The sequence below is a fragment of the Neovison vison genome, chromosome 4 (assembly GCF_020171115.1).
Source record: "Neovison vison isolate M4711 chromosome 4, ASM_NN_V1, whole genome shotgun sequence".
NCBI classification, from domain to species: Eukaryota; Metazoa; Chordata; class Mammalia; order Carnivora; family Mustelidae; genus Neogale; species Neogale vison.
Window position 1 is genome coordinate 165,617,318 of NC_058094.1, and position 18,212 is coordinate 165,635,529.

At 46.8% G+C, this 18,212-nt stretch overlaps 1 protein-coding gene across 10 annotated transcripts in view; it reads right to left on the minus strand.

Moving 5' to 3' along the window:
- Positions 1-16,963: 16,963 nt before the first annotated feature.
- ICA1 (islet cell autoantigen 1) overlaps positions 16,964-18,212 on the minus strand; it is a 144,449-nt gene continuing 143,200 nt past the window's right edge. For all 10 annotated transcript variants that reach the window (XM_044246102.1, XM_044246105.1, XM_044246101.1 and 7 more), the window contains one exon: positions 16,964-17,237. In XM_044246102.1, coding sequence (XP_044102037.1) covers positions 17,116-17,237 — 122 coding nt within the window. In that variant the 3' untranslated portion in view covers positions 16,964-17,115. The remainder of the gene's footprint in view (positions 17,238-18,212) is intronic.

An 18,212-nucleotide genomic window follows, 5' to 3' on the forward strand; every position in this document is an offset into this window, starting at 1 on the left:
TAGTTCACATATATCTTTGGAAAGACTGGGTTGTTAGCATCTTACCTTGACAGAGAGGGACTCAGATCAGGTTGATGGCGGCGGAATCCAGTGCTCACTGAATTCCTGACCTGCATCTCTGGCACTGGAGGGACTCTGACTGGATCGGATTTCCACAGCCTGATGTCTTCTGGACAGGTCATTTGCATACTTTCCATCACAAGGTAAGAAGCTGGATGACTAAAGCTCTGAGTCTTTGTACTGGTTTCCCAGCTGTGAGCCCCTTAAAGAGAGAAAACACTGTCCCCACGTCTTTATTTTATACCCAGGAATTATTTATGGAAAAAATTTGTTTGAATTCAGTGACATCACCTCAAAGGAAGCGTGGGGTATTCCCTGCAAAGGAAACTGTGGCAAAATTTTTAATTTTTTACTCTTCGTTTAGCTTTAGATTGGGATAAGAGGGAGAAAACCTTAACAGAACAAAGGAGTGTTGATGTTATGCCCAGCTATCCAAATAGGGTCATAATAGGCCCCATTTTGGTCTCAGGCCACCGCCTGAGAGCAAAAACAAACCTCTTTGAGAAATAATTTACTAGCAGACTGTTCCTTTCTGAAGCACATCTCCTCAAAGAGGTTGTTAAGATTTTACCTTTAAGATTAACTTAAAAATAACATGGCTGTGCTTTGGGCTGAAAAAAAAATAAAACGTAATTTTTTTTAATGGTGAGATTTATCAACCACCTTCTTTTTTATTTTTTTAATTAACATATAATCTATTATTAACCCCAGGGGTACAGGACTGAATCACCAGGTTTACACACTTCACAGCACTCACCGTAGCACATACCTCCCCAATGTCCATAACCCAGCCACCTTCTCCGTACCTCCCTACCCCCAGCAACCCTCAGTTTTCTCAACCACCTTCTTGAGGATGACACATAATTTAGTCAGGAAACTATCTTAGGTTAGGTTAGTTTCAGGTGACTGAAGGAAAAGTGGAATTCTCAGCTCTGTCTAGGCTTGACTCGGTCATATAAGCTTAAACAGCCCTGAGGAATAAGTTAGGAACAAGTTGCAAAATTAGACCTAAGGAACTAAAAACAAAACAAAAACCTAAAGAACATGGAGGGGGAAAATAGATCCTAAGAACGTAGATGCTTAGCCTTGTGTTAGCTAAAACTAATCACTTGAAGTTTGTGAATAGTGCAAAATTAACTTTGCCCCCACCCCTTCCAACTCTGAAGTGCCATTATTCCCATGTTCCCAGCAGCTCCTCCCTTCAACCTCATCTGTGGGACTCTCAAGTGTGTGTGTGTGTGTGTGTGTGTGAAGATGGGTCCTTTAATTCACCCCTTGAGTCACACCTGGAATGCTATCATCTAGCACCCCAGTTCTGGTTTCCTAGAGGATGTCTTCTCAGACTTCTTGTCTCATCTCCACTTCATCGATTAAATGGAATGAAGACACTGTCCTGTCCCATGTGGTACTAAATCATCTCTTTTCCTTTATATTCCAATTCTTGCTTTTTCCCAGGGGACAATTGGAATCCCATGTCCTGAAGTTTTTCTCCACCTAAACCTCTCATATTTGCCTTTCTGTCTTCCTATTATTTCACTGTTAAATTTCAAGCTGCAGATCAGACAGCTGTCTTATGGGCGAATTTCTTTTTGAAATGGAATTCCGATGGCAAGGAAACAAAATCATTTAGTATACTAGACTTCCAATAACCTTTATAGCTGTAGACCAGGTGTCAACCAACTCCTGCTTGTGGCCAAATCTGCCCCACGCCTTTTTTTTTTTGTAAATAAAATCTGACTTGAACAAAGCCACACTCAGTCATGTATAAACAAACTATGGCTATTTTGCAATAGAGACATTCTGGCCCACAATGCCTAAAATAATGTTTTACTATCTGGTCCTTTACAGAAAAAAATGTGCTGACCTTTGCCGGAGACCAAAGAGTAAACTAGATATAGACAACGTGTATCATAACATGGTGGCTTTTTAAATATATCCACAAATTCTTTGATACTCCCCTCAGAGAGGTAGAGCTTCATTTTCCTCCCCTTGAAGTGTGGGCTGGACTTACGAATGGAGTGTGGCAGGGATGGCTGTCACTTCCAAGATCAGGTTGTAAAAAGGCTTCTGTCTGGGGCGTGTACTCTCGTGGATCACTTGCTACGGGAGAAGCTCTACTGTGAGGATACTCGGGAAGTCTGTGGGGAGAGGCCCACATGGCAAGGAGCGTTGGCTGCCAGCTAACGAGGAACTGAGGGCCCCTGCCAGCAGCCATGTGGGTGAGCTTGGAAGCAGATCCTTCAGCCCCAGCGGAGCCTTGAGATGACTGCAACCCCAGCCGGCAGCTTGCCTGCAGCCTCATGACAGACCTTAAGCCAGACCTGCTAAACCACGCCTGGGTTCCCGAAACTCCGAAACCCTGTGAGATCAGCAGTTTGTTGTTTTAAGGTGCTGAATTTGGGGGTAATTTCTTACATAGGTTAGATAAATAATACAACACAGCAGTGCCCTGTGCGCCTTTTCCCCAACCACATAGACCCATTACTGCCACCGAGATCTCACCTAGGGTCTTATGCCACACTGTCCCCTCGGTCCAGAAAGTGAGGCTTGCCCTTTTAAAATAAATACTTATTGAAAAAAGCCCTGTGGGAGGACACCTGGGTGGCTCAGTCAGTTAAGCGTCTGACTTTGGCTCAGGTCGTGATCCCAGGGTCCTGGGATTGAGTCCCAGGTCAGGCTCCTTGCTGGGCAGGGAGCCTGTTTCTCCCTCTGCCTGCCTCTTCCCTTGCTTGTGTGCGCTCTCTCTCTCTCTCGCTCTCTCTCTCTCTCTGACAAATAAATTCTTAAAAACAAACAAACAAACAAAAAACCATGTTGAACTAGGTTGAAGATAAAGCTTCCTCATACAGGATTTTGTTATTTGAACAACTCAGAACGTTACATATACTGTATATGCCTAAGAGTTATCTTGTCTAATATTAAACTCTTATACAAGACAATGGGGAGAGAAATTAAATCCTCGTAGAAAACTATTCCCTGTGGAAAATGATCCAAGAAGAGGTGGGTGATCAGGTGATCAGTTTTCAAGGCTGGAAAAAAAGAAAAAGCAGAATCTCAAGAAAATGAGAAGTATTTCCACCTTGAATGTCTTAGTTTTTTTCCTTAATGGGACGCTGGTGACCCATTGGTTCTAAAACTGCCTATTCCATTTCGCTGGCCTTTGTATCTCTCAAAGAGAGGAAGGTTGTTTGAAAGGTTCCAGATCAGTGTGGTGGTGGACCCTCCCATTTAAAACAGCCATTTTCTTAGCACTAAGAATTTGAATAATTAGATCACTTTTCCTACAAATGATTTTCTGATAAGGAATAGGTCCCGTTTCACACTGTAAATTCTACTCAAGTCTTGGCATCAGTTTTAAGCAAGACTTTGATGACATTCCTTTGGCCAGAATTGGGTAAGGTTCTGTAGGCAATGGATGTTATTTCAAACCACTGTCTGGAAGCAGGCGGGATAAAAGGTAGATGTAGGGCTCCACAGGACCTGCCAAATAGGGAGGAGACTTCATGCAGGAAAGGCAAACCATTTCTCAGGTTTTCTCTTCCACTGTGTAAAGGAAAAGGGTTACACTCAAGGGACAAAAGTTAAGAAAGGACACGGCTCATTTGCGGCAATAAACAGCCTGCCATTTTCCATATGGACTGAAATCAAGGCAAACGGGCAAATCTTAACTCACTCTCAATCTGCCCATTTGATTACAGACAAAAGCCTGGTGTGGTCTCCCGTGCCTCCCTTCCCTGTGACCACCTGGGAGCCACTGTATGGAGAAACGAATCCTTTTCCAATCCCTGACCCTTCCTCCCTATCACTCCCCTCAGCCCGTGACCTCTGCAGCTGGTCCTGCAGGAGGACAGTCAGAGGGGAGGGGGACAACCGAGGAAGAAGGACTGAAGATGGTTACACCTGGGAAATAGGGCCTGTGGGACAGGGGAAGAGACTGTGAGGGGAGCTTTCGCTCAATAGTCATGTCCTTTTGAAATACCTAGGTTTTTTCCTGCCAGTGAGTCTGTATTTCTATTGTCACATTTCATAAAAGAAGAAAAGGAAGCAACCTGACCTCCTTGCTGCAGGATTGCTAGCAATCCTCTTCCCTGTGCCCACACCACCTTCTCATCAACCATCCGTCAGTCATCCAGTCTGCAACAGCAAGTGGATAGGACCGAGCTGACTGCTTTTCATCACCCCTAGTATACAGACAAGGTAAAATTCCAGGGAAGTGATCCACATGAAAATAAATTTTAACCGCACTAGTAAAACAATGCAAATTAAAACAATGGTATGCTGCCTTTAAACTGGCAAAGAGTAAAAAGAAGGATGATAGTCAGTGCTAAGGGGGTGAAAGGGATAGGGTTACTCTCACATCTCCTCGTAGGAGAATAAATCAATACATCCTTTCTGAACAAGAATGTGGTAGCACTTACACCAAGGGGCAAAAGGCAGGTCACAAACCCTGTGTGATCTCTTGGTTTTGTAAAAATACATATATATATGTGTGAGTAAAAAAAAAAATTAAAAAAAAGAAGAATGTACAAAAATTAATAGTGGTTATGCTTGGGTTGTGGATACTTTGCCTTAACATTTGCATTTCTGTTTTCCTAAGTTTTCTCAGAAACCTTTTAATTTTATAAAATCATGTTAAAATCTACTTATCAAGGGAGGGGGAAAAAAGTAGAGAGAAAATGAAGGATATGGCAGCAAAAGATAGAGCTTTAATGGAAATGAACAGAAGATCTCTCAAAGTCAAGCTGGCTGGAGAGAAGGCCTGGAAGAATAAACTTCGGTTCAGTGGAAGGATCCAAAGGTACATATAGTTTCGTGCCTTTCCACGTCTCAACACCCTCATACTCCTGGATACAAGATTAAATTATTTAAGCCTAGTATGGCATTTGGGGGAAGTCTGGAGTAGTTCAGAGGACAGAACGTTCCCTGGAGTGTGGCCCATACTACCAGCACTCCACTCAGTTGAGATAGATTTATGAAGTGGGCACCAGAGAGTATAGAAAACTGTCCTGTCATTTATCCTTCTTGAATTGCCTCATCTAGAAAACTACAAAAACCTGGGCCTCCAGGCTGGCCGGGGGTGGGGGGGGGGGGTGTCAGTGTGTTAAAGCCTCTGCCTTTGGCTCAGGTCATGATCCCAGGATCCTGGGATCAAGCCCTGCATCAGGCTCTCTGCTCAGCAGGGAGCCTGCTCCCCCACCTTCTCTCTCTGCCTGCCTCTCTGCCTACTTGTGATCTCTGTCAAATAAATAAAATTTTAAAAAAAAGAAAGAAAAAGAAAACTACAGAAACCTGAAAATGGCCAAGAGATTTTTCTTGAACATGATCCATATTTCTCAATACACTCTTTATGGAGAGTTGTTTAGTCTTGTTTTACAAAGATTACCTGAAATGTATGCACGTGAGATGGGCGTCCACCAGGATTTGTATTACAGAAGATTGGAGATCAAGGCCCTAGACAAGCTGCAGTGTAGAATCTGGCTCCTCGCATTCATCTTAGAATCTGTAGCTGACTTAAGAGAGTGGGGGAAGGAAGCAACTTCGGGGTTCAGATATTTACTTATTTCTTCTTCTTGGTGCATTTCTCCCCCTTACTCACCAAACTGAGTCTCAGCACGCTGCCATTTGTGATTTCAGTCATCTGGCAGGCCACACCTGTTCCTGCATGTTGGAAGCCAGAGGCAGTGTGGCATGAAGGAATATGGTCCAGGTCTGGGCATCAGACAAGAATGTGCCAGGGAGTCCTTATTTTTATTTATTTATTTATTTATTTTTAAAGATTATTTATTTATTTGACAGAGAGAGATCACAGTAGACAGAGAGGCAGGCAGAGAGAGAGGAAGGGAAGCAGGCTCCCCGCTGAGCAGAGAGCCCGAGGGAGTCCTTATTTGTAAAATAGCGATAATAATTCTCAGTTAGCTTTGGCCATAATCAAAGAACCCAGCCTGGGGGACCTAAACAGCAGAAATTTCTCACAGTTCTGGAGACAGGAAGTCCCAGATCAAGGTCCTAGTCCAGTTTCTAGGAAAGCCTTTCTGGCTTGCAGACAGCTCCTTACATGACCTTAACCCTATCCCTTCTTCTGACACTACCATCGCATTGGATAAGGCCCCACCCTTAGGACCTCATTTTACCTTAACTACCTCCTAAGGCCCTAGCTCCAACTTCGAGCTTCTTCGGGGTTCACAACATTTGAACCAACAGCTTCAACATCTGAATCTTTGGGGAGACACAATTCAGTACAGGGCAAATACCTACCTTCCATTAAGGAAATGCAAATTAAAACCACAATGAGCTATCCCTTTGTACCCACCAGGATGGTTATAATCAAAAAGACAAGTGGTTACAAGCGTCGGTGGGGATATGGAGAAATCGCAACTCTCACGAACTGTTGATGGTCCTGCAAAATAGTGCAGCCGCTGTGGGAAACAGCCTAGCTGTTCCTCGAAAGGTTAAGCACATGACCCAGCCATTCCACTTCTAGGTAGAGACCCAAGACAGTAAGAACACATGTCTACACAAAGACATATAAACACATGTTCATAGCGGCATCATATTTAATAGCCCCTCAAATGGAAAGAATTCTAATGTCCAAAAATTTAATGACTGGATAAATGTGTTAGAGCCATGTGATTGACTATTAGTCAGCAATAAAGAGGAATGAAATACTGACACATGCTATAGCATGGATGAGCCTGAAAACGTGCCGAGGGCAAGAAGCCAGTTACCCAAGACCATACATGTGATTCCAGTCGTATGGAATGTCTGCTATAGGCAAACCCATAAGGGCAGAAAGTAAAATTAGTGGTCATCAGGGTCTGGGGTAGGCTGGAACGGGGAGTCATTGCTAGTGCTAGCACAGTGTTTCTGTTGGGGGTAGCGAAAAGTGTTCTGGAATTGGATAATGGTGATGGGTGCAGAACCTTGGGAATATACCAAAAATCATGGAATTGTATACTTAAAAATATAAAGTTTATGGTATGTGAATTTTAATTCAAAAAATAGAACCCAGCATGCCAAAAAATCCTACTCTTGTAGGGTAATTAAGAGGATGAAACGGACTTAGGTGCACATAGAACAGTGCCTGACATAAAGCATCCCCTGGGTAATAGCTGTTTTTATTTTCCATAGTCCACAAAGGGTCAGAAAGTGTGAAGGTGTAAAGCCATACACGTGGTTCCACAATCCTAAAAATCTCTCTCTGATGTCTTCGAGGACATTCACTGCACGCGCCTACTTCTTTCTCTCCTGTTCCCTGACATTTCCATCTCTCCTCGCCTTCCGCAGGCCGGTCAGTCAGGCACCCACCACCCCGGCTGCCACGTAAAAAGCCCACGTGTGCACCTCCCACCCTGTTCTCCCACAGCCCTCCACGTCCCCCCTGCTCACTGGGCCTTTGTGCCCAGCTCTCCTTACCTGTCCACACCCAGAAGGCAAGGCCCAAAGAACAGGACACTTGAGGCCCCAGCCTGGACCCACTCCTGTCTTTTCCAGGTGCTTTGTCTTTAACCACAGACCTGGCTTATAGGGCAGAAGAACCAGCCTGTTTGGTTCTGGGTGTCTCTCACCCCAGGCTCACCATGGAAGCTCAAGATAAAGCAGCAAGCGTTCCCCTGGGGCTGATCCTGAGGGCAGGTAACAGATGGGCTGCAGAATGCAGGTAGCAAGACCTCGGAGTCGGGGGCTGTCGGGATTTGTTCTCTCCCTGCTAGCTTTTCCTTTCCAGCTGGAGTCCCAGTCCCAGCTCACCCAGGATGGCAGCGCCTATTGGCAGGATAAAAACACCTCCCAGTTTGACTGCAGGGGCCCACACCCGGCCAACTCCGTCATTCAGGGCAAGGAGAGAGGAAAACAGTCCAGGACGGCTGTGTCGTCCCTGCAGGGAAGGGTGGCCAGAGGACGCTCCTGCTCACGGGCAGGCTTTTAGAGCTCAGGGGAGGTTGCAGTCACATCGTTGCCCTCGGCATCAGCGTGAAACCTGGGATTAGCATGATCCTGACTCCTTGTGTTCATCAACCCCCTCTGAGAATGTGTGGAAGCTCTAGACCATTTCCTTGGCGGGGGGGGGGGGGGGGAAGGAGGGGGAGTCCACAGAGGTGTATTTTCACACACACAAAATTACATATCTCAGAGGATGTACAGAACTCGTGACACTGAGATGTCCATAAATCCCTAGACCCGAATAGAGTTTATGACGGGGATGGAAGAGTTTATAAGCCAGCCATTGGAACAGCAATGAATGGAAGCAAGGGTGTTGATCTGTCCAGTGCTGCGTCCTGAGAATGCTTTCTGCTTTTGCCGGGGACAGGAAGACAGCAGACGATGCTCTAAATGTAGTAAGGATCCTTGGGGAACCCCGGGTCAGGTCCAGAAATACCAGCAAGGAGACACCTCAAACAAAAATCAGTGAGAACTCCCTGGGAAGTGACTGAACAAGCAAGCCCCAGAGCGGATGCATCATCTGGCCTCTACCAATGAGGCATTTCTAAAATCAATTGCCTCCTTCTTGGATGCCAGAAGGGTCTGGATGCAGGCCCCCGTCTGGTTTCAGAGATTTCCTGAGCACTTTTCTTCAGCTCTGTGCTAGGGCAGATTAGAGAAAAGTCACTCACACAATGGCAAAGGCCAGCAGTTATCCACTGAGATCTTTCCCCGAGGGTGTATTCCAGAAGTGGGAGAAGGGGCATTGCATTGTGTTGGTTGGACCACTGAAGTGCTATAGGAATGTCAGGCGGTAGGAGTAGAGGGGAAAGGAAGACATTGGTCAAGAGCCTGTGAAGCCTCAGAGTTCAATTCAAGTTAATCCTGTTCTCCAGGGGAGCCCTGGTTCCAGGAATATGGCCAAGGGCTTAAGCACCCTACAGTAAGCATCTGGGCATGTTGAGAACAGTAGGGCCCTCAGGTCAGTTTTCTACGAATTAATGATCAGAAGGCAGGACACAGGTATTGTGTTAAGACCAGAAGTTCTATTTTCAGAGGAAAACACAAAGAGTTATAACTGACTCAAGAAGGTTAGCTAAGCGAGCAGCAGCCGAGCAGAGATGTCGGGCTGATGAAGCAACTTGGGCTGTTCCTGCGGTCTGGCCACTCCTGGCCATCTCCCCTCCTCCTCTGTGCATTTGTCTACACTCCACCTCTGCTGTTGCTGGCTCGGTTTCTGATGACTCAGAAGGCTCCTATCACCTTGCAGTGACTGTGCATGGCTTCTGTTCATTTTGGTATCGATGCTTCTGTTAACTGACAAATTGTTTTGTATCATCACCAGTTCACAATCAAAGGCAGGAGAAGCTGATTAAACTCCGGCTTGTCTCTAGGTGAAAAGACCTTGGGCCAGGCCTACCATACTGGACTTGCTGCGCTCGTCAGCTGAAACCAGGAGTGCCTGTGGCTGAGATCGTGACTTACCCGCTAAGACCCTGGTTCTGGGTGTCTCTCACCCCAGGCTCATAGCTCGTAGCGGTACAGGAGCCGGACCGCGTAGGAGGGGGATGTGCGTGTCACTGATGCTTGAACGCCACGCTTTGCCAGTACTCTCACACAGAACGGCCCTCATCTCCCGTAAGGCAGAACTGCTAGTATTACCAGACCTTTGTCTACCAGAAAGAGAACAAAACAGCCCACCAAAAAACCCCCTCCTTTAACATACATATATTGTTCCTTTCTTTTGAACAAACTACATTCTGTTTAAGGTTTTCAAAGTCAGCTGTAAAGACCAGGAAAGGGCCTTTTTAAGGCAGAAATAGCAGTACTCGTGAAATATTCCGTCTATGCTGTCCCATCTCCCAGGCCACGAGGCATGGCAGTGAGGCATGTGGCTATTTCTGGCCAGTGGGCCGCGGAAGGAAGAGAAGTGTGCTTCCTCTGGATGAAGCAGAGCACAGCCAATGCACAACGACGCTCCCGCTCTACCTTTCCTTGCTGTAGTGACCGAGCAGAGCAGCTCAGGTGTTTCGTGGGATCAGCCACAGGCTGATGAGGCTTCATCACATGCATCCCGGGGGCCTCGTGGAACAGAGCCCCATTGACCCACACTGGAAATAGAGCATCAGTGGGGAAGGAAGGACATTTCCTGGTCATAAGCCACTGAGACTTTCCAGTGATGGCTACTGAAGCATAGACTGGCCAACCTGACTTACCCGCAGACAGATCGTGGAGACTCCCAGGAGGACACTGTGACTGGAGTGATCTTCTGTGGACCTTCCGGCTGAGCAGACTCCCAACTCTGCAAACCCACTGAGTCTCTCTGCTTTCCTTGTTATCTCAGAGGCTCATAGGCCATGTAGCACCACTTTGGGAAAGATCTAGAATCCAATTTCTTTCTTTCCTTTGTCTCTTTAAAACCATACTTATTGGGGATTAATTTACCTACGTAAAATTCATGCTGTTTGGTGTAGGGTTCCAGAGCTTTTGATAAATGCACACAGTTGTGTATTCACCAATATAATTTACAGAAGAGCTCTTTTCCTTCTGCCTCTTTGGAGGGAGTCCAGCCTTCCCCCGCCTCAACTCTTGGCCACCACTGATCTGAGGGCCATCCTTAGAGGTTTACCTTTTCCAAAATGACATACAAATGGAACCACACAGGACATAGCCTTTAAAACAAACAAACAAATAAAAACTTTTTATTTTGGAATACTTTCAGATTGACAGAAAAGTTGCGAAGATAGTACAACTTACCCAGCTTCTGCTAACGTTTAACATCTTAAACAGCTATAGTATTTTGACATAGTAGCCCAAATTAGTAAATAAACATTAGGACAATACTATTAGTAAAACTATAGACTTTATTGGGATTTCACCCATTTTTTCACTGATGTTCTTTTTCTGTTCCAGGATCTACCACAGCATTTGGTTGTCTTGCTTCATTAATTTCCTCCCATCTGTGGTGGCTTCTCAGTCTTTTCTGTTTTTCACAACCTTGACACTTTTGAGGTACATTGGCCAGGTATTTTGCAGAACGTTGCTCAATTTGAGTTTGTTTGGTATTTCTCTTATGACTAGACTGAGTTATGAGTTTTGGGAAAGAACACTACCAGAGGTGAAGATCCCTACTCATTGTCTCATCTCAGGGGTACATGATAGTGGCAGGAATACTCGGGTGGTTGTATCAATCAGTAGTTGCTTTGTAGTCACCAGTAAACACTATCTCCCTGGACTCATGTGCCACAGTTTCTTACTTACCAGGGGAAGCATATGTGAGTTTCTGGTTTTTGGAGATTATGAGGAAAGGATATATGTATGTGTGTATATATATATATATATATATATATATATATATATATAGTTTGTTTGTTTGTTTTTTGCCTCTAGGGTGAATTCTTATGCATGGGATGGCCGGATTGTATGGTTAAGTGTGTTTAAACTTATGTGAAACTGCCAAACTTCTCCAAAGCCACTGTTCTGTTCTGCTTTCCCATCAACAGGGTGTAAAGAGTTCCAATTTGCTCTGCATCCCACTTTCTTTTGTTCAGTGCTCTGGTAAGTGGTTCAGTGGACAGAGAACTTCCTTCATTTCTCCTGGTTCTCCACACAGAATTCTGTCCAACTTTATGGAAAAATCAGGGGCAACTCATTCGTTAGACTTTCTAGCCCCTTCCTACTAGAGTTCCTCCATTTCCGTGATGCTTAGGAATGAGTTCATAAGGGATGGAAACAGAAGATGGGGCTTGGAGAGTCTTTCGGAAAGTTGTGGGGAGAGGCAGCTGCCCACTCCCTACTTCAGTATCATTTACCAAACAAGTGACCTTCTGTGACAGAATGCCCATCTTTCTGTGCTGCACGCCCCACATCTCTGCGGTATCAACTCAGTCCCTGTAATGACTCCATTAGAGGCATTGCTACTAGAGAAGAAGAGAGAACAGAAGTGCAGAGAGGGTTTGTGACTTAAGCTGGTGGAGCCTCAACTTGGGAGGCTTGGCTACAGATTTCTCCAGCTTCAGAACCCTAACTCTTCACAAGTGCCCTACACTGCTGCCCTGGAGTTCATCCCCCAAGAGTGTGTTTAACAATTGGCAAACAAAAAGAGAGAGAGGGAGATAGAGTTGGGAGGAGAGTAAAGATGTGGGCTCTTAAAAAAGAGTTTTGTGAACCATGAGAGACTGTGGACTCAGAGAAACAAACTGAGGATTTTATTTTTTTATTTTTTAAAGATTTTATTTATTTATTTGACAGAGACAGATCACAAGTAGGCAGAGAGGCAGGCAGAGAGAGAGGAGGAAGCAGGCTCCCTGCTGAGCAGAGAGCCCGATGCGGGACTCGATCCCACGACCCTGAGATCATGACCTGAGCCGAAGGCAGCGGCTTAACCCACTGAGCCACCCAGGCGCCCCCAAACTGAGGATTTTAGAGGGGAGGGGAGTGGGGGGATGGGTGAGCCTGGTGGTGGGTATTAAGGAGGGCGCCTACTGCATGCAGCACTGGTAATTGCTCTGGGAACTGTACTTAAACAGTGAATCATGGAACACTGCCTCAAAAACTAGTGATGTATTTTATGGTGACTAACATAACACAACAAAAATATTTTAAAAAGGAAAAAAAAAAGAGTTTTGTGTGTCTTTGAATTCCTTTCTTCAGCTCTCCGTTTCTAGCAAACCCCTTGAAGTAAAAGAAGCTGTGGCTCAGCTGTTAGGCAATGTGGGTTCTAATCCGGTTTCCTACTAATTTATAGTTTTTTAAAAATACGTCCCTCAGTTTTCTTATCTGGATATCAGCAGGTTGGATGCAAACAGCTCTGTGGTCCCTTCTGACTTCCTGGTTATCAGCTATAGAAGAGCTACACACAAAGCCTTCAAGTCCCAGGGTTGTGGGTGGCTTCCAAAGGGGCTTCTGGAAACACTCTAGTTCTTTCATTCTCCTGGCCCCACAACCCCTCCAGAAACAATATACAAGTGTGTCCTCAAGGTCATTCCAGTGGAAACTGGAGTGGATCACCTGGCATTTTCCTGCCCAAGGATCCATCTATCCCTCTGATATCAGCAGAACACCTTCCCCTAGAGGAATCATCCTTTCTCCATCCCCAGTCCTTGAGCATCAGGTTCCAGGTTCAGGTCTATGAAAAGCTGGGAAAACAGCCTATTTCCCACCGCCACCCACCTTGATTCCAGGGGCTGACTGAAGACCTGACACAGGATTCAAGGCAGGCTCAACTCCAAGACTTTGGCTGGAGATTCCCGTGCCCATGTTGCCTCCTTATGAAAAGTCTGTTAGAATGAAGCAACACAGAGGGAATCAAAGCGGAAGCTTAAGAGGGGGAAATTGAAAAAAAAAAAAAAAAAAGAGGGGGAAATTGCTGAGACCGTTACCTGAGCCCCTAGATCCAGCTGTGCCTGAAGCATACACCTAGACCGTTCAGTGAACAGAGCAAGTAAATCCATCCTCGTTTGTTGTTGTTGTTTAAATGACTCTAAGTTGAATTAAGGTTAATTATTTTTTATATTTTTTTGAGAAACCTCTCTTAGGGTTCCAGAATCCTAGTTATTTATTTAAAAAGAAGGAGGAAGAAGAAAAGGAGAGTAGTCGAAGTTGTAGTTGTAGTTGTAATAGTAAACTCTAAAAGCCCCTATGAAAGACAAGGTCTAATGTGCTGTTGGGAAACACAAAGGATGATTGCCACCACTCCCTGCCCTATCCCCAGCACAAACATCCCTCATTTATCAGCATCCTTCTCTGTGCAGAATTCTTGGCAGCCACTGCCAATCACTGAAGTTGGCTCCAAGTTGAAGTCTATTTTTCAACAAAGCTGGAGAGACCTGCACACTGCACTGTGCGTGGTGCCAGTCAGAGGACCAGAGACAGTTTGAATCAAAGGACTAACTGCCGTGGCCTGTCTGGAGGACACTAGTTAATCACAAAGACATGCTTGGGAATGTTGGCAAAATCAATAGTGCCGATAGTTAAACCCCAAGTTATTGCCAGGGTCGGCCCCTCAGGAGGGATCTCTCGGCAGTGGAGTCTGAGAGAGGCAAGCATGAAGCTCAGTTAGCTGGCTCCTGGGGCTGGGGCATGGGCAGAAGGCATCTTGACCCTAATGGTCAGGCAGACTCCCATGGAAGCTCAGGGTCCTCTGCCCTGCCCCCCCATCCCATGACACACTGGCCACGACATGATGGTGAGCCCCCTCTACATGCCCACTGGCAACCCAGGGCTCTCGGGGCTGCCAACTCTGAGCAGACCATGTTTTCTTGGGCATAAGCCTCCAACAAAAAGTTCTAAGTTGGTGCCTTTCTAATTCTGAAGCTGACGGATGCTTTTCTCACTCTCACACACAACTCAAAATCAACCTGACATTTCTAAAATTACATTTTGAAGGCAATGAATCTATAAAGTGCACCAGAGCCCATGCCAGCTGGGAGAAAAAGAAAGGAGGAAAGAGAAATGTTTCTGGCGCTCTCCCTTAAATTTGAATATTCTTTATATATTGGCTGGGGCAGCAGGAGAAAGGAAGGGAGACTTGCAGACCACCTAAAAGGGCAGGGAAGTTTTCAAGGAGCAGGTGCTCTCTGAATTTCCCTGATGGTTCCATGCAATTGTGGTACAGACCTGCCTGGAGACAAGGGGTGAAAAATGAAGGAGTAGCGAGACTGCGCGTGAAGGGGGTGGGGCACCTTTGTCTTCTTCCTGCCACAGAGGTCCTTCTACAGGAGGCCGGGGAGGGAACCCGAGGTGGGCCCCCAAGGAAGCCCCCTGGCTGTGCAGCACACAGACTGCTTAAAAGAGAATAAGCCAGCAGCTGCTTCTCCTTAATAAAGTAGAGAGGTGGCCGAGAGGCCTTTGTGCGAGCCAGGATCAAAACACGCCTATCAAGAGGGATCAAGAGCCTGGCCAAGTGGATTGCAGATGGGAATGGGAATTGAATTTTTTTTTTTTTTTTTAACAAAAATGTAAAGAAAATTCAGAGAGAAAATGCCTCCAAGTGCAGTACTCTCCTTTTACTTGTAGCAAAGCCCGTTCAACTACCATGATCCTCCACTCCCCTTCACCCACAGACCAACTTTAAAATGCTACCTGTTAGTATTTCAAGTGATCCATTCAACAGAGGACTCCACAGCTCCTTGCCCTTCCAACCCCCCAACCCCACCGGGTCCCTCCCTGTGCCTCCAGCCTGGATGGAGCCAGTCCACCCCTCCTGCTTCGCTGCTTGGTCTCCTTCCTGCCGCTGCTGTGGGCTTCCACGGCTGTAAGCAAACGTGACCCAGGAGGATATGATGAATCCTTACTCCTCATTCCACACAGGGCAGCTCCATTCAGCTCATGAGTCCAGTGCTTGTCAGGTGACTCCAGGGCGGTTACCACTAGGGAGACACGGAAGATTTGGGGAAACAACAACCCTGTGCTCTGGGGCTGCAACACCATGTGGTAAAGGCAGATGCATACGCATAGGCCTCCCAGGCCGGGCAGAGCACCAAACATGTGCCAACCATGAGACAGACAAGGGCAGGAAGGAGAGATGAGGGGTGGGTCCTTGAAGGAAAACTGCAGGTTACACTCGAAGGAGGTGGGACGTGAGGAGCTCCTGAGGGGCAAGTCGGGGTGTGATGGCAGCTGAGGCTGGAGAGAGGGGACCATCCTGGGTGGAGGGTGCAGTCAACACACATGCCAGGAATGGAGACCTGTGTATGTGTGGGAGGGTGGGTGAGGGCCCCAGGGCTGTATCCTGATATCCTCAAAGACAACAAGTGGCAGGCTGAGTCATTAAGTGAGATTCTTACAATTCTTACAATTCTTACAAACTCTCTAGAGTTTGGTCCGGCCAGGAAGTGAGCAGACCTACACCAGCCACATAACACAGAGTCCCAGCCCCAACTCGCCTTCAGGTCTCTTCGTGCATGGAGGAAGAGGAGGAGAATGCTTTCCAGTCCCCCAAGGCTGTCTTGCAGAGAACGGTGGCGACTGCTGGGGCCAGGTCCTTCCATGAAGGCACACCACAGAGAGCAGAGAAGCTGCATTCCTGTGCTGGGGGAAGTAGCCACAGGAGACCCTTTCAGAGCTGGAGACTGAAGCTTGCAAGGGTGTAGCAGAGACCTCCTTGGCCCAACTGGGCATGTAGGACCAATTCTTGCTAATCATCAACCCCGCTCCCACTCAGGGCCACATGGGTGGAGTGTCTGAACTGCTTACATGCCCCTGCGCAAAACTTGCTCCTATCTCTGCCTGAGCCAATAAGAGTCCATGCCCTCCTCCCCTGTACTGTATGTGGGCGATGCACAGGATCATGTCAACAGCTTCATGCAGATGGGACTAGTCCTTGTCCTCTTCCTCCCTCTCCAGTCCCCACGCCCATGGCATCTCCCCCACTGAATCCCCACAACAGACTCTATTAACTTGCCTTCGCATGTCAAATATCTCTGCCATTTAATTAAAAAAAAACAAAAAGTTAATATCACAAGGGACTCCAGAAATACATGCTTTTGAATTCCAGCCATGGAGAAGACAAATGGAGACACTGGCGTCTGCAGCTGTGCCTCTTTCCACAGAAAGGTTCGTGCAGTGGAGACCAGCCCAGGTCCCCTGCTCACGTGAGAACACATAGCCCACCCGGCAAGGGCTGGGGAAGAGTGTCTTTGGTTGACCAGGTCTTCACCCGGAGCTCACTGGAAGGTGGCTTGGCAGGAAGAGAGAGTCTTCCTGCAGACCCCTCTAAAAGGGCAGAGGCAGGGGGTACACAAGGAGGCATTTAAGGTCTGTTAGCCTCCCGCTGCCTCTGGACAGGACTCATTGTTTAAACCTAAGACAGAGCAGGTTCATGATTTGAACTTGGATCTCACAGTACCCTAGTGACACATCAGCAGCCGTGATGCAGGTGTTGGCAGGAGAGCAGGCAGCATAGGAACTGTTCCTGGGCAATCCTGTATTGTTAGATCCACACAGAGAATACACTCAACCCTTTATATCAAATAAGAGTAAATAATTATACCAATATAAACAGGGCCTCTGACCCTCTCATTTTATTAAAATGGCACGTAAATATTAAAACAGCATACTGATCACTTCATATGTCTGCGTGCCCGCAGGTGTGTGGCCGAGGAGTGGCCTGTGGGCTCCCTCCATGAGGCTGCACACTCATGCATTGAGCAGTTCGTGTTCTTTATCAGTTTTCCCCACAGCGTCAGGATTTGATAATGGGTCGAGGTCAGCGAAGAGGCTGAACCAGGCAGTCAGGTCCGAGGCAGCCTTCGCAGGCTCTGGAGAGAAAAGAGAAAACATGAATGCAGGTCGCTTCCAAAGGCCCACCTCTGTCGTGCGCCCTCCTGGCTCCTGCTGGAAAGGGAGGGTGCTGTGTGGCTCAGGCAGACAAATCCCGTTACACTCTGCCTCTAAAACTAGTTAGGGAATTCCAGATCTCCCTGTGGGCTGGCCAGTGGATGGCACCGCCCACCAAGCCGCCCCAAACCTCAGACCATGCTGCTTAAACACAAGCAGGAAATACTACTGTGATTTCAGAAATCAGACTGAATGGCGGAGGAAGCAAGGTGCCTTCCAGTGTCCACCGGAGGAATCTTTTCAGATCTGCTGGGTCAAGGGAAACACTGTGGCCACTCTTCTCAGGCTTCAAAGCAACAGGCCAAGAAGAGGGTTGGCACCTAGGCCTGGCTGCTCTTTTTTTTTTCAGGGTCACTGCCTTCTCCCACCCTCTCCTGTCAGAGGAGGGAGGCCTCTGACATGCCCCCTTCTCCCGCTGGGCCCTAAATTGTCCCCACATCCCCTCCATTTCATCCTCACTGGATACTCCCTTCACCTGCTCTTTCTCTGAACCCCCTGACCTAACTTCCCGAATGCCACAATTAGAGAACCAAATTCTTTTCCAGATGAGAATATTTCCAAATGAGTGCCTGATGCAAGTGATTTCTACATACGCTGGGGGCTCTTCTTTATATAAATCATTCCACATGAGGATCGGAGTTCATTGGCTTGGGTGACCCAGGCAGGCTGTTTTCCCTTCCCCAATAGGTGGGAGTATCAAAAGCATGAAGAAAATGTCTGACAGGTTATCCTCACTGAGAGCAGTTAGGTATGTGCTTCCATCTGGCTTAAAGAGTCTCGGAAAATGTTGGTGGGACATCCTGCTAAGAGGTTATGCCAGAATAATGGGAGACTGGTGGTGGGATTATCTCACATCAACAGGCCTTTGGTCTTTTCATGCAATCGGCACTGAAATG